This window comes from Eumetopias jubatus, unplaced genomic scaffold (genome assembly GCF_037043125.1).
Source record: "Eumetopias jubatus isolate StellerSeaLion01/CBP00866 unplaced genomic scaffold, mEumJub1_p1.0 scaffold_16, whole genome shotgun sequence".
Classification (NCBI taxonomy): Eukaryota; Metazoa; Chordata; class Mammalia; order Carnivora; family Otariidae; genus Eumetopias; species Eumetopias jubatus.
Genome location: NW_028274822.1, coordinates 19,986,302 through 20,011,707, shown reverse-complemented (window position 1 = coordinate 20,011,707; position 25,406 = coordinate 19,986,302). Strand labels below are relative to the sequence as shown.

Below are 25,406 nucleotides of genomic sequence, written 5' to 3'. Positions count from 1 at the left end.
GTGAGGTCTGAAGTCATCATGATTTTAAATACTCAGTCCCACCGTCTTCCCTGGCACACTCAGAAAGGATGGGACCGGATTCTGACCTTTGGTTCCAATCACATAGAATTCCCTCGTCGCTTCCTTTCCGAACGTTCAGGCCTCGAACAGTGAGACCACCACCAGGCTGGCAGTCAGCGCCCTGAAGGTGAGGGACGAGTGACTCTCCACTGGATGACCTCTGTGTCCTTCCAGGGCCCGCACAGCACAGTAAAAGGGCAGACTTCCAAAGGACTTTCATTGAGAGAATATGATTTTCTCATTTTTGCAGGTATGAAAACAGTGCTAAATCTATGGTTCTCATACATTGCCATTTTCAGACTTTGCTCTCTCAAAATGATTCCTAAATGTGATGCGGGGGAAATAGGCATTACAGTATCACAATCCTCACCCTGCTAGGCACAGAGTACACATGGCAAGATAAAGCCGACGAGGTCCCTGCCCTGTAGAAGTCTACAGAATCTTGGTGGAAACCAGCATTCAACAAACATAAGTAATGGCAAATTCAAGAGGCACTATGAAGGGGACCCTAAGTGCTAAGGCGGGACATAGACATAATACGTGGATGGAAGAAGGTCCTAGGAAGGATGTACTGGACCAAGACTGACCCACTGTCCACCGGGAACAAAGTGTAATGTCAAATTAAAAAAAAAAAAAAAAGATGTAGTTCTGCTTCCACAAGACCTAAGTAGCCATTTTCTTAAGAAGGGACAAAGGATTTCATGCCTTCTTTGCTTATATCCTCTCCATTTTGACTTTAGATAAGGAAGTTAAAGGAGCCCAAAGTTTTAGAATTAAGTCACTTGTAATTCTTTGTATATTAAAAATAAAAATAATTAAAAGAAAAAATCAATTCTTCAATGTGTCATTCATTTTAAAACCAACTATAATGTTTTGAACCCAAAACAACAAGGTTTATGAGCAAATCCCATTTCATATAGAGAAGATCCATTTTCTATACAGTTTCAAAGTTTCTGGAATTTAACAAAAGTATCTAAGATTAAGCCTAATTCTTAAATCCCGTCAGTTTTAACATCTCAACATCAAATAACTTTATCAGCATAGTCCTATTTGATTACTTGCTGAGAAAGAGAAAAAATGTGGATGAGGTTAAAGCCTTGGACTTCTCTAGAGAAAACAAGATATGGGCTGGGACATTCAGTTGCAGAATTTTGTGCAAAGACTTCAAGGCATCCTCCTGATTTTCAGTAAATCACTAAATTTTCACTGCCTTCTCAATGAAGTACATAGGCAGTATATTTCCATGTCTTGAATAATCAAATTAAGGCAAGAAGTCTAAAAGCTTTTTCAAGGTCAGTGGCAATACCAACTTTTGGACACGTCTTTAAAATAGAGTACCGTCCTATAGACCATACTAGGAAATCATCAAACCTAGTTGCACAGAACAATCACCTGGGGAATTGTCAGAAAAGCAAAGGCCCAACTCCTAAGATTCTAATTTAATTGGTCTCAGATAGGGCCCAGTTTTCCATATAGTACACACACACCCACGCCCCCCCACCACCCCACACACTTGCCCAGGAGATACTAATAATGAAACCACTGCTTTAGACCTGGGTTATATCCCAAAAAAGAGAAGACAAAGAATTCCTGATAATCAATCCTGAACTTCCATTTAAGGGGAAAACTTCTGTCTTAATAACAATCATTTGTGTTGACATCATCATCTCATTCAAAAACAGAAGATCTCGGCAAGATAAAAAAGTTTGCAACCGCCAAACATCCTCTTCAAAGCAGAAAAAGAGGCCAAAAGCAAATGACATTTTTTTCCTTTTGTCATCTGCAGTGATGCCCATTAGGTATTAGCTATTGGTTATCGTATTAAGGTTGGATCATCTCGCAAAAAACTTTATTTCCGCTCATTTTCATTTCTGTCAGACTTTCCATTATAAATTTTATTTTCTCTGCCAGTAAAAGTAGTATGAGGTTGCAATTTGGCAAGAACATTTTAAGCTTGGGTGTGATTTCCGTACCCCAATTTGATTTAAATTAGTTTTGCCATATTTAGTGAGAACTAAAAAAAAAGTCCACTTGGCCGCTTTGCTTTGTCTATTGGTTCTTTTTCTATACAATTTCAAAAGTCTGAAAAAGTTACCATGTTTATTTCTGATAATTTTACATGGAAATGCATTAATGAATTCATATTATCCCATTACTATTTATAATGAAAACAACTTAATAAAGAACCTGCCAGCTTTTGTTGTTTGGTTAAAATATCTGCTTTTTAAAAAGCCACGTGTTTATCACTATTAGTGTTAAATCCTCAAGAGAAACATAATGGATATATATATGTATACACACACACACACACACATATATTTAACCTGATGCATTTTTGAAATAATATACATTTCAGAATAATAATTTATTTCTCCAGGACAGCGTTTTGCTACCTGTTGCTTACCACCACTATCTCTCTACACCAAACAAAAGGCTATTGGGACTGGAATAAGCATCTTCACATGTAACAGTGCTCATCTCTCTAAGTCCACAGAATACACTGTTATAATACGACAGATAAAGCTGCTTTTGGAGCTCCTCAGGGCAGATCATCCAAAGGATTTCCACCCAGCATCTCTAGAATGTAGTAAACAGGAGAGACAAAAGCTTCCTCTCCAGGAGAGCACTCACCTTGCCACACAGTGGGGAATCATTTCAGCTGTGATCTGCTACTTAGACTTGAAGCCCAAGATACCCGCGACTTTGCCTCTCTTTTTGGTTTGCATGGCTGGTGTTGGAGACAGGGATATTCCAAAAGCAATTCGGCACAAGAGAAACGTTCACTGGAAGACACACTATGGTCTGCTCTATTCTCAAATTTCACGGAAAGCAGAAATTCATTATATGGGCACTTTTCCTCTCCAGCCCCTATTTTCTCAATCAGGGAATTTCCGAAACTTTGCTCTTTTATTTATCCTTACATGATCACACTGTTTATGGATACTGCTGAGACCATGCTAAGCACAGAGACAGTCGGTTCTTGCAAGACTCACGACCATGAAGCAGAAATAAGAGAGAGAAATCTCCACACTCCACAGCTACATTATGAAGACTTTTTAAGAAAAGCATATGCAGTCATACTCCGATACACAACAGAATTTTCCTGGCCACGAATGTCTCAAAATGAGCCTCCCAAGGCCCAGAAATTCAGCCATCACACACCAGTCCATCCACCTCTACTCCACCCTCTGCCCCCTTCCACTTCTCACCTTGTGTTTGCCAAAAAAATAACTTCAGTTTCACCCGAGGGAAGTATTTCCCACAAACCGAGGGAGGGTCTGCGTCCCTGCACATACACAGACAGACTCACACGGTCTGGATGATGCTTTAACAAGTTAAGGGGCCTCGCGCTTACTCAGCAGAGGAAATCTTTGTGTCTGTGAGGAATCACGCCAATTCCTATTAGTAAGAAAGGATACGGGGCGAGGAAGCCTATTCTCTCATTGACCAGAAAAAGAGGCCCAGCGAAAATAGAGACCTCTGCCATGACCATCTGCAAAAAGGAAGGATGTTGTCAACTTTCTTCTCCCCAAAACTCTAACGACCTCTGCCTTGACCCTCAGAAACCAGATACACAGGAACCGGCTCTTCTGCAGGAATTGGGAGCTTTACACTAGAGACTCGGCACTAAGAGGCTTGTCGCCCGAGCTATCTGCCCCGAACATTTGCACTCACATTCCAAAGATGTTTCCGTTGTGCTGGAATGGCTGTAAATTTCTTTCCTGCAGAATTCTTTCCAAACAAACTGCTATGAACTGTACTGTGCAGCCTGTGTGTCAGGAGGTCTTAACCAAGCACCGGTTCACCTCATTGCAACCAAGCTTTCAGATGCCGAATAGGACTGAAGGGGTGGCTGGGCCAGAGGAGGCAATTTTAAAAATGCAAATATATCCGGGGGGGGGCGGTTAAAAAAAAATAAACCTCCACCAGAATTCCACCTCTAGTGACATATGACTGATACATAAAGGTAACATCCTTCACAGGTTCTGTTTAATTGCTAAAACTGTCTGCTTACATTTTCCAGGATACATGAAACAGGTTGTTTCAAAATTTCAAAACCGATTTTTTCTTCCCATATCATTAAAGAAAATAGGAGGGTGAGCGGGTTCGAGAGCAAGCATTCCCTTTCTAGCATAAGAAGAATGTACGTTCGGTTTGGGTGAGGAATGAAACTGTAGAAAGCTCTGAATCTGAGAGAGGATTATTAAATTCTATCAAGAGTTCTCCCAAGTAAGAAACCAATGCACTTACAAAAAGGAAAGTCCAAACCCTAAGCAAAATAAAAGATTTTTAAACATACAATTAATACTGATTCTGAAGTTAAAAAGAAAGCATTTATACAAACTCAATTGTCCTAAAACAAAGCTTATACTTTTGGTGATGGGTAGTATTTTTAGAACTGGGCTTTCTCTGGAGATTGCAAAGTATGCAAATGCAAAGTGCACAGAGACAAACACACACATGCTATACCTTTGTATTACACTGGCATTTTATTATTTAATTAAAGTACACTTATTTTTCTAGCTCACGCATGCTTCCCTTGAGACGGCTTTGCTGTTAGCCTGCTGGCCTTGACTTCCAGCCAAAAACAATTCAGAAACAAAAAGGGACAACAAATCATATTTTCACAGACATTTTTATCCCTCAATACAACCCTGTTTTCACACAACATCATCCAGCCCCTATGAAAACTATAATTTAGGGCAATAACCACCCGAACCCAGGGTCTGACACATGGCTGCACGAAGTATTTCTAGTGTAAGAAATTCTTAAGTTCTTAATTGCAAATAAACTCTTTTGATAGAACCACTTTAACCGACATTGCTAGTTTGCAAACAGTGCCACTGGTACTGGCTGATGGATTAAAAAAGAAAAACAAGCCAGTGAAGGCAGTTGTGATACGGCAGGGATCTAGAGAAAGAGGGGTTTATTACTTCCAAGCTCTGTGCTATTTCATTACTTTTTAAAAGAGAGAGGCATCGGCAGACTTTCGGTGCATCTTAGTGCCATACTCAAAAATGCATCACCTAATTTACAAAACAAACCAATTTACCAGGTTCATTCTTTTCAACCCTTCCCCAAGCAAGATTCTCACTTACCTGGTGGCAACCCTGTAAGTTTGATTCTCTCCCATAAGATGAGTATGAGCCCCTTTCTGTTTTACCTGCCAAGAGAAACAACAAAAAAAGTGTAAATTACATTTTTCCTTAAAAAAAAAAATCTCCAGGTAACAGACATCTACTTCTCTTCCCCGATGTTTACATACGTAAAGTAGGCACTACTGGCAATGTATGCAAGCAAGAGAGGGAATAACACTTCCTCACTCTGGCTATGATAAACTGGAAAAAAAATATCCTTCATTCCTATTCTTAGCCAAACTGCTCCACACTTCCAAAAACTGTCATTCCAATGGCCTCCACTTTCTCTAACAAACAAATTGTCAGCCCTTATTTTCACTTTCTTTCTCTCGCAAAATTTAAACAATTTCATTTTTATTTACACAGCAGGCAAATTATCTATGTAATGACCCTAGTCTAGTAATTCCCATTGATTATATTGACACTTAATGGTGAGGCCAAAGCTAATCAATCAAGGCTCTCCAGATGGTGAAAATAGCAAAGAAACTACTCAAAATTCTGAGATGTGCTCTCTCTCTTTTTTTAAACTCCCTTTCCCAGGGGTACACCCCATCATGATCAAGACGATGACAGAATTTACACTGGGGAAAGGGGGCTTTTGCAAAATCGTCCCCGCTGAACCCAAGTTCAGATTCTACCAACGGACCCAGTGGAACAAGGAATAATGGACTGTCCATGTCTCGTGCCAATTCTAACAACTCAGTTTTTATCTGTAGATGGCTCTACAGAGACATATAGAGTCTCAGGTGCTATTTGGCCACATCTAAGGATAAAATCAAAGCTGCTCATTTGTTTTTGTTTTTTTTTAGAAGTAGGTTTAGCCTTAATAATCTGTAAGGGAGACAATGAAGCCACATTACAAGAGATCTAAGCAGTAGAATTTAGTGACATGTGAAGAGTTGTCATAGAAAATCGATCCATACTAGGACATCAAAAAGGACTAGTGGCATGACCAAGTACCCAGAAGACAAATCCCACCCCACCCCACCCAAGATGGAGGGGATACTTCTCTCTTCAAGACTAGAGCTGAGAGGGACGTAGCATTTTACCCAGGACTCTACTATTCTTCTTTGCAATGGGAAGATTCAAAACTAGTATTCTGAGAGAGGGAATTGAAATCCTTCTAAAGTTTATGACCCCGAAGTTTTCCTCCCTCCACTCCACTTAAAATAAATGTTAAAAGTAACGGCAGTCATTTTTTATCTTTTGGTTCAATGACAATGCTATTAGAGTCCACTTTCCTGACACCACACAAAGAACGGATCTTTAATAAATCTTCTATCTTGTCAAAAATGTACCTGGTACCGAAGTCACTGTATACATAAAATGGAAGGTGATTTTCAAAGAAAGCCAAACCTGAATCTTAAAATTAACCCTCTCTCCCTCAGTATTAACTTTTCTACTGGCTTCAGTGAATCTTGGGTTTAAGAACACACTCCCCCCTGCTCCCCCATTTCTGGTATAGTGTTCAGTGCAAAGTAGAAAATCAATGCCCATATCAGTTTCAATTCCAATGAAACAGGATACCATCTCATAGACTGTCAGTCTTGAAAGATCTAAGAGAATAACTTTCATTGTATGAGGATTTTACATTAAAGCAAAGACGCATTTACCCGTTTCAGAAGCATAAATGGTCATATACACATATTTACTCTTCTGTGTGAGTCCAATGTGGGCTACTTATACCCTTTAACTTCCCTTTCTAGATATTACTAAGAGAGAAACTTGACCCTTATGGGCTATCAAATGATGTATGTCCTTCCTCAAGTTCTTGCATCTAAAAAGCTTTAATACAACTACCACAGAGTTCCCTTTGACATCATGTTCACTTTTTTAACCGCCAGGAAAGCAGGTGGAGAGGTAGGGAGGCAGGCAGACAGACAGATAGAAAGATAGATGGATAAAGCAGAATTTACTCTGACTTCCTAGGAAACTGAACATCTAGTGTCCTGTTTGGGTAATTTCCAAAAACTGGATTGCAAAATACAGTAAGAAGGAAGAAGGGTTATCTATTTTTTTCTCTAGAAGGAATCACTGAAGCTATCCCCTATAGAATATCACCACCGGGCATTACTTCCCAACCCGACACCAGCACACAGACCTGGAGACATGAACTTTCCTACCAGGATTTGTCTCCATTCATATATATATAAGTTGGGGCTATTCCTCCCGTTATTTTAAAGCTAGAAGGTCAGTGCAAATAATAAGGGAGAGAGAAAGAGAGAGAGAAAGAATATGAATGAAAGTAAATGGGGGAGAAAGGAGAGAAATCAAGAGAGAAGGAGTGGAATGAAAAGAGCAAAGGGGTAGGAAGGAAGGGAGAGAAGAGAATCTGAATGCACGCCACACAGAGCCCCCCAAGTGCTCTTGGCTACATAGACTCGGCATTCTTTGCTATCATATCAGATACAGACTGCTTAATCTTAATTTTGCTTGTTAAAAAATATTTATCCAGATACAAAAATAAACCCACTGCAAATTACAAGTTGTCAGGGTTAAAAATCTACTCCTGTTTGTGTGGGGGAGGATAAGAGACCAGCGTAGACATGAATCATTCTCAGTAATTTGAGTGTTTCCATGACATCAATGGGCACCCGTCCAGGACTCTGTCGAAGTCTGCGAGGTACCAAAGAGGCACTGCAGCCAGCAGGAGGCTGGGAGGTGCACTTTTTTTTAGGTTGTGTGTGTGTGTGTGTGTGTGTGTGTGTGTGTGTGTGTGTGTGTGTGTTTTAGGATTATGCTCCTTGTAAAGATTTCATCTGTAGCATCCACTTTTACCATCAAATAGATCGCTCCAGAGATCCTGAGCGAACACATTTCATTCTGATAGTGTAAGCCTTTAACTTTATTACATCTTTTTGTTTCCAAATTCAACTATAAATCTGCCCTCAGAGCCCAAACCCCTGTTTGGGAGCAAAATAATCAGGGACTGTGGATAAACCCAAACACCTTCTCAAACATATGAGACCCATTCCCATCATTTGCTAATGGCAAACCACAGCCATTTTACAATGACATCTCAGTTTCTAAAACACACACACACACACACACACACACACACACGTGTATCTTTTGTGTAAACTGCCCATTAAAAATTAGCTATGGTTTTGCTGTCGATTTTCTGCTTAAAATTCCCTGCAACATTTGTTTCAGATAATAAAATGTTCAAGAGTGCTGATAACATGTTTGGGGAGGATTCTTAAGTGACTATCTGTGCTCCTGAACACAAAAGCCCCTCAATCTCTGCGTTTACTCTATGTCAGGCGTGGATTTTTGTCACTTAGACCAACTGGCTGGTGCGGACAGCTTCTTTCCTCCTTTCTCCATTCTTCGACACCCACCTCCCCCCATCCCCACAACCACAACGGAGCTTTGAAAGAGCGAAAGACCCTATTTTCCCAATATTTAAAAGAGATAGCAGTGATGAACAAACCCGGCGCGTTCACTGCGGAATTTTCGAGACGACCCTCCAGTACTAGAATGCGACAGCCGCTGCGGATATTTTTTGGCACAAAGACAATGGTGGCAGTGCCAAGCCCCATGGCTAAAACTACTCAAAAGAGGCATAAGGGTAGCATTAATCGCTCAAGTCTTTTACTGCATGGAGTACTGTTGTCCATATTTTAGAAACTAAAAGTACCCGTTAGTAACATTTGTTGTATGCCCATAAAGGGGTGTGTGGGGGATTCTGAAATATATACCAGAAACCAATCTTGTCAGGCATTTGATTCATTTTTATACCTAAAAGGACCAAATGTTAAATTTTGCTGCTGGTGATGATTTGCCTTGCATGAAGCGAATGATATGACCTAATGGAGCACATTGAAGGCTGAATGAAAGCTACAGAGACGATTTCATATAAACTAAGTCGACATATTGGCTAAACAACTTTCTTCTGCAAAAATGATGTATACAAGGAACATGTAATACTATGTCACAATTTTTTAAATTAAGCAAGAAAAACGCTGTAAATGAGCAGACAACATCCGTCAATCAATCCTTCTGGAGACAAAGGAGATCAACACGCAGCCCCTTCTCCAGAACAAGTCAGCATCTACAGTAAGCAAACAATCCAGAAAGTCAACACGTGTTTTGACCAAATCGAACCCATCAGCTGCTAAAAACCTAGGTTTAAATTTGACTATTAAAAATGGTTGCAACTGATAATCAATAAAGGATTCCCTTCCCTCTTCTGTTGCCCTTGAAAAACTAATCTAAGCAGAAAATATAAGCTGCTTCCAATTTTTTTAAGATTTTTGTTGATCTAGTCAGTAATCCTTTATCTTGCTGCCCTGGGAAGGAGAAAGGGGGGGGGATGTTTTTTGTTTGGGGGGGAGTGTTGTTAAGAAATGTCTATATAATTCCAAATTTAGTACTTTTATATTCTTGTATCATTTTCTATTTGACTTCTAATTTTTTTCTTTCAGTATATCCATAGTATCCTATTGTAAGAGAATGCCTAGGGAAGCGGATGAGAATGAAAATATTACTTGAAGAGAAGAATGATCTCATAAACCCATTTATTCACAGGGATACATCCAAGAAGTATCAGCTCTGGTCGATGACTACACCTGAACAGTTCTAATGCACATGGAAACAGACAAGAACAACTTATTGATACTATGATTTCTGCAGATAAGCTGTGACATAGAAGACCGTGCTGGTGGTTGACCAGCAGGGTGATAACAAGGTCATGTTTGGGTTTCTAGCCTTTCATTCTTAAAAGGTCACTTTTAAAATTATATATAAATGGTAGGTATCTCACCCACCACTGAAAAAGAGGCACCTGTACCAGGGGAACATATCATCTCATGAAAAGCCTTAATGAAAAATTATCTGAGGCTTCAGGACAAACCAAGCAAGGCTGCTTCCCTGTTAATCTTCATTCTGGGGACTGAAGAATGAGCCTTTTGTTCCCTGGCATCAGACTAGGAACTCATAACCATGTTCGGATCAGAATAAATCTCTGTCCCTGTCCCTAACCCCAACCCAACCCTGGTTACCCTATTAATGAGTATTGTGATGATGATGATGATGATGATGATGATGATGATTCTGCATACAGAAAAGACTATTTTATTAAATAATGACTGAAATATTTGGCGGTTCTGAAAATATACATGAGGTTATTATTTATAGTCCTTTCATCTTTCCCATGCTCACTTTTCCCTCCTTTGCCCAAATAAGAATAGCTGAGTCCTAGCCATGCATTGTTGCCCACTATGCAAAGGGCTTGTGTAGACTGATTTATTCAATATGCACAACAACCCTGGGAGGCAAGTAATATAGACACCCATTTTGTAGATGAGGAAACTGAGATACAGAAAATTGCCCAAGACTACACAGGCAGTAAGAGACCTAACCAGGATTCAAACCCTGGCACTTTGATTCCAAAGGCTATGCTCTTAGCACTACTCTGTGCTGCTGGTATTTAAATGCTGGAAGAAAAATCTATAAATAAGCAAGAAGCCCAATACTGAAGACTCAAATCCCAGAGCTCAAAACACTCATGAATTTGATATGAAATTAATGAAAGTGTCTTATAGGTGGTGATAATTTACATTTACATGGTGTTTTATCCCTAAAAGGTCTCTTGGTACTTTAGAGCTATGCAAATGATGTACACCAAAACCCGTGACGCCGTACAATAAGCTGCAACCATCTCCATGTAAACTTGAAGCAACTAATCAACAAGAACATGGCAGTGGACTGTATCTCTACACATTTCCTGTGTGAAGAGTATGACTTCGTATTAAGATGCACAGAGAAGAGTGGAAGAAAAAATATCATTATAATATAGGACAAAGCAGCATCACTCACAAGGGTCTTCTCTGAAATAATAACCCCACAACAGGCTCCCCAAAACAAAAGGAAGGCTAATTTAAAGGGCCTAGGAAATGTTACACTCTATCTATAGCCCTCCCTCAGAAATGTACATTATATCTTAACATGTTAAAGCCTCTGACAAGTCCTGCAGTGAACACATTTAATTTAGCTTAATACTATCTTTCCTAAACTTATGTGAATACACATACCTGCCCCATATCTTTTTGTCTCTTAATACAAGTCATGAGGAACTTCGGGAGCCACCATTATTTAAAAACAAAAAACCTTACCACTAAGAGTGTATTAGGTTAATATATGCTTGTAATTTCCTGTGAAACAAATAATGTAAGCTTAAAAATCATGTTTTATTTTAATTAAATTGATCTAAAATTATTGTTCACGATTGGTGATGTTTCGTTGTAGATACACCTTTGTTATTCTGACTAGCTGGTCAACTTTGCCCCAGATCCTTGTTTGGTGGTGAGAGCCTGCCTTTGCAAGAAATCAGAAGTTGACCTTTTTCTTCTGATTTCTACAATTCAAAGAGCATTGGTTTTCTCCTACAGAATCTTGCTGTACCAGGGCAACTCGGTCTTCAATCCACTGGCATTCAAAAATCCAAATTTAATAAATTTTATGCTAAAAGAATTACAACTCAATTCCAGCAGATAAACTAGTCATGCCACAGCCTAGAAAATTCTCTTCCTCCCCTTCTTCCTAAATTGAGACCAGAAAGAAAAGCGGGGGGAAATGTGAGTAGGCGCATAGTTTGTAGCAAAGGATAATGGGAACTAGGGAGCTAGCCATCTCCCCAGAAAAGACTAGCATCAGTCTTCTCTTTCACTGATGTGCTTAAGCCATAAAAATAGAATACTCAGTGATGATCTATAGCTCTGATCCTGGAAAATTATGAGTTTTGGCTGCATTTCGTCACTGATTCACCTCATCTCGTCTAGACACTGTGCTGCCTTCAAAACAGTGGGTGGACTAAAATTCCAGATATACCGACTATCTTGAGGCACCACCACCGGAACGCTTCCCTTTGGGGGACTGCCTATGGTGCAGAATCTATACCGAATTTTCCTTAAAGCACTCACATTTGTAAAGCACTGTATGGTATGCAAAGGAATTTAACTTACATATTTAAGACAACACACCTTAAGAACTCCTTTAGGTGGGCATTTTAAGCTCTATTTTTATAAATGAGGTCACTAAAATGAAGAAAGAACAACTGACTTATAGGAGTAGAAGAAGTTATACAGGTATCAAGAGATGAAGCTAGAATATAAGCTTCCAATTCCAGTACCAAAGCCCCTTTAGACTCTTTTGGGAGTGTTCAAAATGTAATGTCCGTATCTACTCTGGTAACAAAGATTATTTCACCTGCCTTCTTCCCAACGTGCACCACAACCCCTCCCCCCTCACATCATTTTAACTCAGTTTGTAAGGCAAAAAGGAATGGCTAAAAAGGTTAGAAATGATAGGCATTTTGAGTGACCATCCTCTGGTACACCAAAAAGTCCTTTCTAAATGCAAAATAAAAAAGTACGCCTTAGATTATGCCACGTGCCCTAGACAACAGCCGAAATACTCCCCTCACTCGGTGTCATGCTCAGGAGAAGTGCACACATTATCAAATTAAAGCACACGAGTTTTATGCTTTATTTTCCAAATGCAGGAAAATCTTCCATTGAAAATAACGCTAATTCCACAGAGTGTGCAATTAATCAACATAATCACGGGGATAACTTAGCTGTTTGGGGAGGTGTGTCAAATAACTCTTTAAGGCCACTAAAGTGCCACTTCAGTCACCAGAATAATGATTTTCTGAATCAGCAATTTGTACAAGGGTCCCCTGGAGACCTGAAGGACTAAGGGCAACCCCGAAATCACTCAACTTACTTTTAATGAGTAACTTACCACTGGCTTTATATGAATAAGATCTTAATAGTTCTGCCGACCCTGTTTCACATTGTTATCACAGTTTGTGCGTGATGACTGGCTATAATCGAACCACAGCAATTAAGGACTTGTGTGCCCTCTGAAGAAACAACATAAGCATTTGAAAGCCTATTTTTTATTTGAAGAAGCATAATAGTTTTTATGTAAAAATGAAGGTCAATCTTGCAATATACACTAAAGGCATCAAAGCAAGTAGAGAGAAATATTTTCGCTAGATTTGTAGGAGGAAAGGAAGACACAGGATGGGTGTGGAGAAAAGCAATCCCCCAAATTCTGTTCTATGGCTAAGAAACCTTGATGGTCATGAGACCGGTTAGGGAGATGTTTCTTACAACAGATTCCTGGCTTCTTTACCCCAGGGTATTTGCATTCAGTGGAGTAGGATCTGGCATTCTAATGTTGGGGGTTTTTTTGTTTTTGTTTTTGTTTTTTAATAAAATTCTACTGGTTAGTTCAACAAGCCAGGGATGACAGTAACCAATTTAAGCGACAGGCATAGCCTCTAAGGCTACATCAGATGGAACTCCAATAAACCTGGTGGCCTGGTGGATAGCACCAACAACAAAAAATAGATTACAACCCAATCCAACCCATTTAAATGGATTTTTAAAAACAAATAATTGTTGATCTCCAAGGCCCCTTCTGAGTTCTATTTCAGAAACCTTTTTCTGTCAGCATGCTTGGCCTTTAAATTTGTTCATCTCCACTCATGAAGACTGGTTGTTTCAAAGAAATTAGTCTCCCGTTACCAAGTATTTTCATTCCCCTAATAAGTGACAGAATTCCCAGACATGAGAGTTCCAGAGGTAAAAGGTCGCTCCTCTTCTATCAGACCCACTGGCCACTGCTCTGCAAGTATCCCTTTCCCCATTCTATCCCAAGACAGAAATCGCCTGTTCACTCCACGGTCAACCTCTATCGAACATAGATTTTTTAAAACGGCCCTTCGGCCCATGTATTTACCCTCCCATGCTCTACTGAAGACAGTCCATACAAAGGGATAAAATGTGGTCCTTTGATTCCCCTGGAGGAGATCTATGACATTTCTGGTCAGAGGCAGTTGAAAGGTCATATGAATAAAGACTCTGCTACCTGGTTAATTTTTAATTTATCAGCAAAATTTAAGAAAATCTAGAGCTATGTTTCACCATAAAAATCACTTTTAACAATAAATTATTTGCTGCCCATTGAGCTGATGTTCTAACAGAGTCTTACTAATATTGTATGTAAAAAATAATACTGACCAGACTCTGAGTAAGCCACAGTGGGACAGCAAACAGAGGAAACGTTTTAGTACTGTTTGTTATAGGATCCATAAAGGAAAATTACATATTTTAGCATCACGGCATGTAGGCAATGGCCTCAGTTTTCAAGCTAACTTTACAACTAACAAAAATATAACAAGTATCATCTCTCAAAGAAACCACAAGTATGTTTAATATGATACTCAAGACTGAACAAAAGCAAGACGGATGGGAATCTCATGAAGATTTTAAATATAGTTTAGACATGTGTATAATATATACAAGCATTATACTTACATATATACCAATATACATAAGTAACATTTAAAAAATTTTTAAGTTCTTTTCATTTAAGTAATCCCTACACCCAACGTGGGGCTCAAACTCTCGACCCTAAGATCAAAAGTTGCACGCTCTTCTGACTGAGCCAGCCAGATGCCCCCATTTTAAACCCCACACAGAAGATAATGCAAGTGGCATTCATTTATATATGTAAGACAACTGATATATTAGATGACCATTTCTTCAGCCTTAGCACTGAATTACAATTGGTCTCTATTCCCTAAACATCCATCACTGAGAAGCTGGGGGTGGGGGGAATAGCCCAAAATTCAAAATACATTTCAAAGCATCCATAGAGCAAAGAATGGGAAGACTGCTAGTTCTTGAACCTGATCAACTTTAAGAGATCAGGCCCACCACAACCAAAGTGGAAGGCAAACAGCACCAAACTCCTCAGAGTCCAGCTCCCCTGTGACACGAGTCACAGCTAAAGATGATGGTTCACAGATAAAATTACATGAGCCGCTGAGTCCCACACTGTGATGCGTAAGGAAAGCCTCCCAATGACTGAATACATGGGCATGGCTACATCAAGAGAGGAAGGCGGGGGGCACAGGAAGGAAGAGGTGAGGCCGTGGGAAGGATGGTCAAGGAGAAGAAGGGAGGAAGGGCAAGGGGGAGTAGTCAGAATACTGACCTCATATGACCAAAACAGGCAAGAAAATAAAGTACATTACAAGGAATAGATGTTTATAGACAGCAATTTTCAGTTTGGAAACTTGCAAAAATGATCATCTGAATAGTTGTAAAAGAGGTCCAAAAAACATGAACTATGGAAATAAATAATTTGTTGGTGCCTCTGTGTACCCCATGTTGGCTGCTGGTACATCCACAGTGGACGCTGTTCTCAAGAGGAAAGGACTTAGACGGTTGAAATGCAAGGGAGCAAACCCAACAATGTACATCAGTAAGAGGTGAATGGGTGTACTGAAAAGCACAGAGGAGGAGAATGCCTAATAGAACCTCATCGTGGTAATAGGTGGCAACAGGAGAGATGTGTATTTGAGATTCCATGCAAGATGCCATTATAACTCAGTTAGGGGCAACTTGATATTTGTTAGAAAGCAGTTCATCATTACTTGACATGTTAAATAAATCAGAGATACTCGTATCATTTATTCAAAACAAAATTTAAGGTAACTTTCCAACTTCCTAAAATTGGAAAGACGGGAAACTGGAAAAAACTCAGATGACATTTTCCCCCTTCCTTAACTCTAAACTCTTTGATCAGTCCCTATTTTAGGGAGCTGTCTTGGATATTTTGAAGTCATTTGCTTACAAATCAGAGAAATCTACAATATAAGACAAAAGGGACCATTGGTGATTTGCTCCTTCAACATCTCACACTCTACAAACAATAACCAAAAGAAGCAAAACCAAACAAAAAGAGGTTCCACTTAAACTACCATTCTCAATGTCTGCCCAGGAGGATAGCTTCATTTGGTCTGCAAGGAAGCCAAAAATGCCTTATAAAACATTGCGATGTTAATAGATAGTCATTTTCCTCCATAGGACAAGAGACAACTCTTGATGCTATCAGAGAGTTCTCTCCTATGGATTATCTGCCACATCCATTACCTACAAAGAGTCATATGGCAAAATTTCAATGAATTTTCTTTTTGAAGTCCATTCCCAACTTAGTCCCAACAAGAATTCTTCTTAAGTGTGATTGGACCAGGAGAAACTATGAAAGCAACGAAAATACAATCAATGGTAAGATGAAATCAACCACTTAAAAATTCAAGACTGGTATGTACTCTACATGTTATTCGAACTATCAGGAGTCTATTTAGCAAAATCAATCAAACAAACCCCCAAAATTTATTTTCAAACTGAAACAAATTAGCTGTCATTCTCAGTATTAACCTACAACTTTATAATCACTACAAATATATGATTATTTTTATAAAAATGCAAAAACAAAACACACCAAAAAAAACCCAACCCTGGAAAGTGAAAGAAATGAAGAACCCCTCACACAGGTCGGTTCCAATGTGAGCAGCCAGCAGAGGGCGCACATGCCCCGACAAGAGCTGGCTGTGGCCCGGCACCACCCAAACTCACTTAGGACTAAGCCAGACCAAAATTTGAATACAGGGAGTAGGAGGGGAGAAAGGGGGAGAAAGAATCATCCTGTCAGTGGCATTAATGAAACAAGTGTGCTCACTTTAGGATGAGTGTGAAATATACAGAAGTACACTTTATTATTAAATGCTGACTTTAGCAGATTTCTTAGCTGCTTCATGGGAAGTTGTCCATTAAAAAGATACAATTCTTTGTATGGAAGTGTGGTTATATCAGTTTTCAAGATCACTGCAGTTTTTTATAGCTCTATATTAAGAGTTATCTATAATACATGAATTTGTGGAATAACATATATATTAAATTTCTAACACACAAACACTTGTTTTGGTGAGTATATTAAATTAACTTTTGTGAATAGAGTCTCTTTTAGTATATTTCCATGTATCATATACAAATCTACTAATGAATTTTTGTAACCCTGGAGCAATCAAAAATATGTATCATTTTATGGTTAAATGAGATACATAAGTTACTTATTTTTCCACTTGTTTGTGCTTGATTATTTGGGTCTCTGTATTATAATATTTGGGGTTACAGGGGCACCTGGGTGGCTTAGTCGGTTAAGCATCTGCCTTCAGCTCAGGTCATGATCCCAGGGTCTTGGGATCGAGTCCCGCATGGGGCTTCCTGCTCAGCGGGGAGCCTGCTTCTCCCCCTCCCTCTGCAGCTCCCCCTGCTTGTGCTCCCTCTTTCTCTCAAATGAATAAATAAAATCCTTTTAAAAATGTATAATATTTGGGGTTACAGCAGATTTTACTAGAGGAATACCTAACAGCTATGTATGAACATGTACGTATAGAAAGGGCACTATTTATTCTTTTAAGGAAGTTTTCCTATAAATGCAAAGCCACAAACTCCTCCTAGAGTTTTCTAAGCTTGTGATTTCAGAAACAATATCACGACTTGAAAAAAAAAAATGAATTACCTCATGAAAGCACCAAATTAAAATCGACATCAAATACTATAATTTTTACATTTACATATAAAAATTAAATAATCCATAGAATGTTCAATGTCTAATTTCGAATAGATTGGAATAAACGGAAGGTGTGCATTTAAGTTTCAAGATGGAAAGCTTGGTAGGATAATTAACAGCCACTTGTCCATCCACCTAAATGATCATTTCAACCTCACATCTCCTCACCAAACAGAAACAATGAAGCCATGTAACATCTCCATAAAGTGATTTTTTTTTCTTAAGCATTCTCAGTAGATTTGAGAGTTGAACTTAATTTATAGCATCTACAAACCAGGTGGTTTAGGTTACATGTAGGTCATGATAAATAATACTTATCTTTCGGCTGATGTGCCTACACCATTTCTGCATAAGTTAAAATGACGATGTTTTATTATTCCTAAGCACTCGATTCTGAAATGTTTGCACAATCTGTTAAGTCCAGGCAAATTTAAACGATTTTGACATGCAGCCTGCTAAGGCCAGTGACGGGGATAATGCCTCTTTACGTGGGTAAAATTTTGTGACATATAGGTCACTCTCTTAAGGGGAATCAACTGTGTGTCTCTTCTTTGCATTTCCACCACAATCCTTCATCCTGCAGCCTGGAGCTGAGAGTGAGATGCAAGAAAGGAGCCGAGTGCTCAAAGCAAAAATCTGCTTCCAGGACAATCCATTATATCTGACAAGTTAAATGTTCCATGGTAGGCCATATGGCACGAGAGCAGGCCCGACGATGGGAGAGGGGAACTCGGCAAATGCATCACAATTAAGGAGTTTGGCTACAGACTTTACTTTGAATTACTTTTTTTTATTAAATTTTAAATGCTGTCCCACCAATTTTTAACTGAATCCCTTTTATGAGACAATTTCTAAAGAAGTTCCACAATATCTTTTCTGTCTTGTGACTGTGGGTACTGAAATCTAAAGGCTAAGGTACACATGGCCCTTTTTATCACATGGAGTTTCAAAGGGGAGGTCCTGTAGCCCCATTTAAAAAAATTTCAAGACAAATAAAAGTAGGCTCTATCTGTTCACCAGACTAGAATATGCAAATGAAAATGGTCATTAGATTGGGACATTTGAGTGAAACTGATAGGACATTAAAGTAATTCGGTTTCCATTCTTAAGTCTAAAAAATCTTAAAAGCCATACAGACATAACTGGCATGTCCCTGTTTCTTCCTTGGTTTACTTAATAGTTATCAGATTAAGAAATTCACCAAAGACTTCCTCAGTTGAATTTAGCTCTTAGCAGGCCACCAGAAAGGAACTCTGCATTGCTAATACCAGGTCTCCGAGACAAGTCTTAAAAGCTCTCTAAGACACTCCTTAAAACCAGGTGGTCCATGGTAATAAATACCGGTTGTTAGAAACAACGTCATGTAAAGAATATCTGGACTATGACCAAGGTGTGCATGTATTACATTAAAGGAGAGGAACATGAGATGACCAAAATAGTATCATTACACCATGTATACCACCATTCATTGTCATTCTTTCAAAGTAAAGAAAACAAATGTTCTTATTTCTCCTGAAGAATTCTCAAGAAGAGAACTGGACATACACTAAAAACTGAAAGCGCTTTCTAGAGAAGTGTCCAAATGCAGCTGGTCTAGTGTCTAACAGTAAGCTTACACCCTCAGTTCCTGGGGATAATACATTCTTAAGGAAATTTTTATATAATTTGATATTTATATATGTATATAGGCATACACATATACAAATTATAATGGGTAGGTTCTTCTAAACAATAACAATTATCGTTCAAGTATTCACACTGATTTGCAAACATGAAATTCATGATGATTGAGAGAAACATGTATGCATCTTTCCGAAAGAGAAGATGCTAAGACTCATTTCCCTAAACTATTTTCACTCTCCATTTCTCCAGAGGGTCACTATTTCCCTCCAATGTACCCACTTCTGCCTTAATTAAGAATAACATTATTTCAAAGAGCATATCCAGATACTTTATAAAAATGGGTCATTTTTCTTCACGTGTAAAATTAGTAACACATTTTCTGGTGGTCCCAAAGTTAGTATTTGTCAATAATCTAATATAATCTCATATTTGCATCTCTCTTATTTTTGAACATGAGACAGTTCGCTGAGTTATGAAGATGGCATGTGGGTTATGAATTGGTCATTTGCATTAAAATCAATTGTTATAGCTCTTTGTTTTTATCAAGTGCTTTGACATAAGCTTCATCATAATCCTGTTAGGTAGGTATCATAACTATTATCATTAATACTTTCATTCAATAGGTAAGGAAAAAAGGAGATTCAGAGAGGTTACTGTATTTGCCATAAAGCACACAGCTATGCAACGGAGCCAAATCTGCCCAAGCCTACTTCTGATGTCAGCATTTTATCACCATGCCATACCATATACTTCATGACGTATGAGTATTAAAAAGATTTAAGCAAGTGTTACTTTTAGGAATGCAAGTATATATTATATATTTTTATTTCATATTGAGGAAAAGCAGCCAAATATTCTGGTATTACAATAATGCCCAGTTTGAAAAAGGCATCAGGATCCTATGCCTGGGTTTTCTAGGAGGAATGATCACATACTCAACACACAATTACATATGAACACACTCACACACATACACACACTTGCAAGATGTAGCGATGTACACCTCAGCACCGAGGGTGCATTGGGCCGTTGTGTACTGTAGATCCCATTTCTGTGGATCCAGAGCCACATTTTTATTACTAATTAAAAGGTCCAGATGGTAAAATAACACCTGATCTGAGGGGCTTTTAAGTACAGTAATTGTCAACGCTCAACTCCTACATTGTTAACAAATTGGAAAAATTGGCCTGCATTGAGTTTTATATGTACTGTTTCCAAACCAAAAGTGAAATGCAGTTAAAACTTTAATAATTTGAACACAAAAATGCCCACAGGAAACTCTTTACCAAGGGAAAAAAAAAAAAAAGGAGAAAGATCTGCCATTCAAATCATTACTATTGAGAGAAAGTCTGAACTCCAACAGAACCGGATGTCATACCATAGCTATATAGTTCTGTTTTATAGGGGAAAATACACAATAGGGGAAAAAATGAGGTTAGAGCTAGCTGTTCAACAGCCATTCAATCCTATCATTTCATGAGGCCTTTCTCTGCACCTTTTGTATTATGGGTTCACTAAATAAAAACCAATTAATTTTTAAATGTATTTGTGTCTCTTTTTCTTCTTGTTTTTTGGTTTGTTTGGGGTTTTCTTTTTTTTTTTTTGCATTTTTATGCCACATATAGGTACACACCTTAATCATAACACCAAAACATTTATTATCTCATCTGCTGTTTAAAAATACGAATTCTGGGATGACCCCTGAAATTCAGGCTAGACCTTCCTTCATGAATAATATACTTGGGTAAATGACAAATGCTTTTAAAATGTTTTAGCAAGTTACTTCCTAATCCTAAGTGGATTCTTCTTTTTTTTTTTTTCTCAAGCAAACATTTTTGCAAATATTTAGGCTGCTTTGAAACGCAAATGTTCTTCCAAACATTTCCCCCAGCCAGCCACTGAAATCTCTCCACAGACCCCAACCAATGGGAAAGTTTGCAAGGGAAATATGAGAAACAACTGGATAAGAACACTGCCAGGAACCCCGGCTTCACTGGCCACAAACTAATGTTGATTTTGTTGCAATACCTGAAAGGAGACCTTGGGATGTTTTAGTGAAACTACTTTAAAATTCTCAGTCATGGGGCTATAACTCCCCTTGACTGAAGCAAGAGTTTCTGGGGAGGGTAAAACTGATCACCCACAGGTTTCTTATTTCAGAGTTCAATAACTCCAGTAAATGTGGCTTGCTGCTGGACAGTGAAAATCTCATCACTTTAAAAAGAAAATGCCCATAGGAATTAACATGTGCGAAACAGGAAACAGGAAAAAAAAAAAAGCAACAAATAATAGTGCAGCCAGGGTCTCAAATCTTAACAGGTATAATAGGAGTACTTTTAAAAATGTTCTCCCAAAGGAATAAGCCAGAGGAGAAGAGGCCCCTAGAGCCATCTTTACTATAAAAATAACTCAAGAAATAATTCATGCAAATGAAGGATTTCTAGAAATAAAAACAAGAGGGTAGTATTCCAAAATAACTTGTAAATACAGTATCAATACAATTATTGTGAGTAAAAACAAACTCCAAGACTCCCTTTCCCTTTTACACTCTGCTTCAAAAACATCCCCAAAACCTGTTTTGGGAAATAATGGGATGCTTCAATAAAAGGTCAACAAATCATTTCAAACCACGTCTCCAATTTATTTAGTCACATAAGCCACCAGAGGCTAGCCACACAGGAAACAAAACCAAATTTCAGGATTCTGGTAGCTAACACCCCGCTAGGCGTTCCTTAGGAAGGTGTGAGTTGGTGTACTTTGTGAATGTGGTGAGAGGAGAAAAGTTAACAGTGAGTTTACCAAAGCCAGGGGAACGCTGAGCTTTTAAAACTACAATGATCTGCTTCTCAGCCACGAACCTGCTAATCGACACTTGTTCCTTCACTTCTGCCACCATTTCCTCATTTACACATATTAGAAGTGGTCAAAGATTTCATCAGATGTGGTTTTGACAAGAGCAGCAAAGTGCCTAAAGCCACAGATTTTTAATTGAGCCCAAAATACAGATTTTGGGGAAAAAAGAACCAATCACAGCAGGAAGCGCTTTAAAAGGGGGAAAAAAAGAAACATTATCTTGAATAGTTAACTCTGCACTTAGTTGCACTGTGTGAAAAGAAAAGGGCTCTATAAAATGTCAGAATTAACTGATCGTTTCAGATTGCTTACAGGTGAAATTCTACCATCTGGATGGGCAGTTTGCCCGCTTAAAATAGAAGTAAACTATAAGAAAAAAAAAGTAAAACCTTCTTCTGCCTGCTATTTTAGCACAATAGATTTTAAGGGAAAGGGGAGAGAGCCACCATAATCTCCAGACCTTGACACACCATATGTACACGTACACACACACACACACACACACATTCATGTACAAACTGAAAAAAACGAAAGTTGGAAAAAAGCAAGAGACTGAAATACAATTCTGTTTCTTGGAACTCTGAGATTTAATGAGGAATAAAAACATAGTCATTCTTAATCGCATAATAGGGGAAAAGATTTACTTTCAAGTCCTCATTAAATAACTGATGAGACTTTCTATTTTACTGAGATACTTCAAACAATAAGACCTAGCATATCAAAGTTTCTATCTTCCCCTAACAAGGCATATTTATATTCTTTATTTATGCTGGGCTAGCAATTTTGGGAATTAACAATTTAACTTAAAAGAAACAGGAAACTGCATCTTAGGAACTGCCTGAAGTTGTTTTATATCATTTGAGAGTGAAAATGCTTATAAATTTGACAATTGATAAAGAAATATGCTTTCCTTCTCTCTTTTTCTTAATCCTCATACAAACCCTTTTAAAAAAATATTTACCTCAGCAAAAAAAAAAAAATCTGACTTAGTGATAATCATTTTTGTAATCTAATGACCAAATATGAAATCAGGTCAGAACTCTGTTTAGGTTTTTCCTTCTAATGTTGAGGGGCAGAGAGGACTTTCAGTTGAACTTTAGGCTAGCATAACAAAACATGGTACCAAGTTGGCACCCAATGGTTATTTGCCAATCTACAGTCACACATTTTGAAAGCAACACAAAGAGGATTTATAAATTAATAGCTCTCTGTACTAACTGCTTGTTGATAGCCCTGCTCTGGGGTTTCTGGGTATCCATTTTGATTGTACAGTGTCTCTTAAAATTACATCTGAAGCACAACACTAAACCAGAAGTGTTGAGTGAGAGAATTATGGGCACATTCCCAAACTCTTACACTAAACCACAAAGGAAATAGACTAAAAGAAAAAGCACTAAAAAACAACAAAACAAAAAAAAAACCCCATCATCCAAAAAAGACAAAAAAAAAAAAAAAACCCCACCCTGAATAGAGAAATAGAATACTTGCTTTTCTTTCGACCTTATGGGTAGCACACGGAGGGAGGCACCAGAAGATCTAAGCACAAATACGTGATGAAGAGTCGCCAAAAAGCATGTGGATGAATAAACTGTCGTGGCGTAAATTTGCCAGCTAGAGGACAGAACACAACATGCTGAGGCTTGGCTGTCCTAACATGTTTTACTATGTAAATTTAAATAGTCTTGAAAGGGAAAAGGGAAGAGGGGAAAAGGTAGAGGGTTCTTTTTAATATTTAAAAAAAAAGTTTGCCAGAAATTCTTATACTTGGGTCACAAATAAAAGTACGTTCATTGCTGTTATTAAAAAAAAGAAAGAATCTAGTTCTTAGGCTAAAACTCATCACATGTTTCCTATGATGGAAATTTAGGGGGGTGGTTTAAAGAGTTAAAGACTCCCTACCATTAATTTGCATCTGGTGCTTTTAGTGTGTGTGTGTGTTTTTTTCTTCCCTGAAAAGTTGGCAGAGCTGCCGATTTTCCATAATGCAAGCATTTGGGAATTGTGAGCGGAATGAAACCGATCCAATCTCCTGACTGCGACATGAATTTTCATTAATTACAACCTTGTCAGCAAAAGCATTATCAAAGCTGAATATGAAAATGCTAATGAGTCCTCATTTGCATATTTTTCTTTGTTGGAATGTCATTAATTATTACATTTTATGATGATGAATGCAGCTGTCGAAGCTCTCCGATGCATAATTAGCCATCAGAATGCCAGGAGCCGATCAGCATTTTTGGGTGAAAAAAACAAATTTCACTTCCACTCTCCCCCCATCCCAACACATACACACACACACACACACACACACACACACACACATACACACACACACACACCCCTGATGACGACAGTCCTGAGGCCGGACTTTGGGGAAGTTGAAAAGGGGTCATTTAGAGGGAATTCATTTTTGCTTTAAAATTACTTTGTTTTTAGCCGATAACGGTCTTATACAATAAAAGCAGTTCTTAATAAAAAAAAATCGTTATTCCAGCTTAATTAATGCCACGCTTAATTATAACACCATGATGTCAGCGGTTTTAATTAAGTATTGGCTCCGTTACAAAAAAAACTCCTCGCTGCAGTAAGAGTCACAATACACAGATTTGTGCAAATCATTTCTGCGATTTTTGGTCTTCCGTGGTTCATGAACTATTCAGATATTAACAGGCAGCATGAAAACTCCAGGCACACACGCGTGCGCAGGAGGGCGCGCACACCCACAGCACACTCGCGCGCGCGCGCGCACACACACACACACACACACACACACACACACACACCCCAAGCAAAGGGGAAAACCCGTACTTTCCTACTACATTACTTGGATAGATTTTAGAGCTTACCTACTTGACCACTTTTTTTGAGCTAAAGTGTAAGTGAAGATGACAAAACATAGCTCATCCTCTCTCAGCCGCTGGGAACGGTGTTTATAAGTAAAAAAAGAAAAACAACACAGAGCAGATGGGACCATTACACATGACCAAACCAATCAATCACAGATGAAGGGCCCAGGTGCAGCGCAGCCGTGCAACAACGCACCATTTCACAGTCTGTCAGACACACACACACGGTCGTCCATGAGTGACCCTCCTCGGCTCCCCCCGGACCTCATCTGGAGCGCTGCGCCCCTCTCGCCTGCCTACGCTCCAACTGACGTCTTCATAATCGCCCTGTCTTTCTATCCGCTTGGCTCCTGGGAAGAAGGGAGGATGGAAGGAGTGGCGACTGGGGGGGGGGAGGGGGGAGAGGGAAGGGAGGGGGGGAGGGGAGATAAGGACAGAGGCTCCCATCATT

At 38.8% G+C, this 25,406-nt stretch overlaps 1 protein-coding gene across 11 annotated transcripts in view; it reads right to left on the bottom strand.

The window, feature by feature from the left end:
- Nucleotides 1–25,406, bottom strand: part of TCF4 (transcription factor 4) — a 350,984-nt gene that overhangs the window by 171,993 nt on the left and 153,585 nt on the right. For all 11 annotated transcript variants that reach the window (XM_088019640.1, XM_028102890.2, XM_028102892.2 and 8 more), the window contains exon 6: nucleotides 5,160–5,224. In XM_088019640.1, the coding sequence (XP_087875766.1) occupies nucleotides 5,160–5,224 (65 nt within the window). The remainder of the gene's footprint in view (nucleotides 1–5,159; nucleotides 5,225–25,406) is intronic.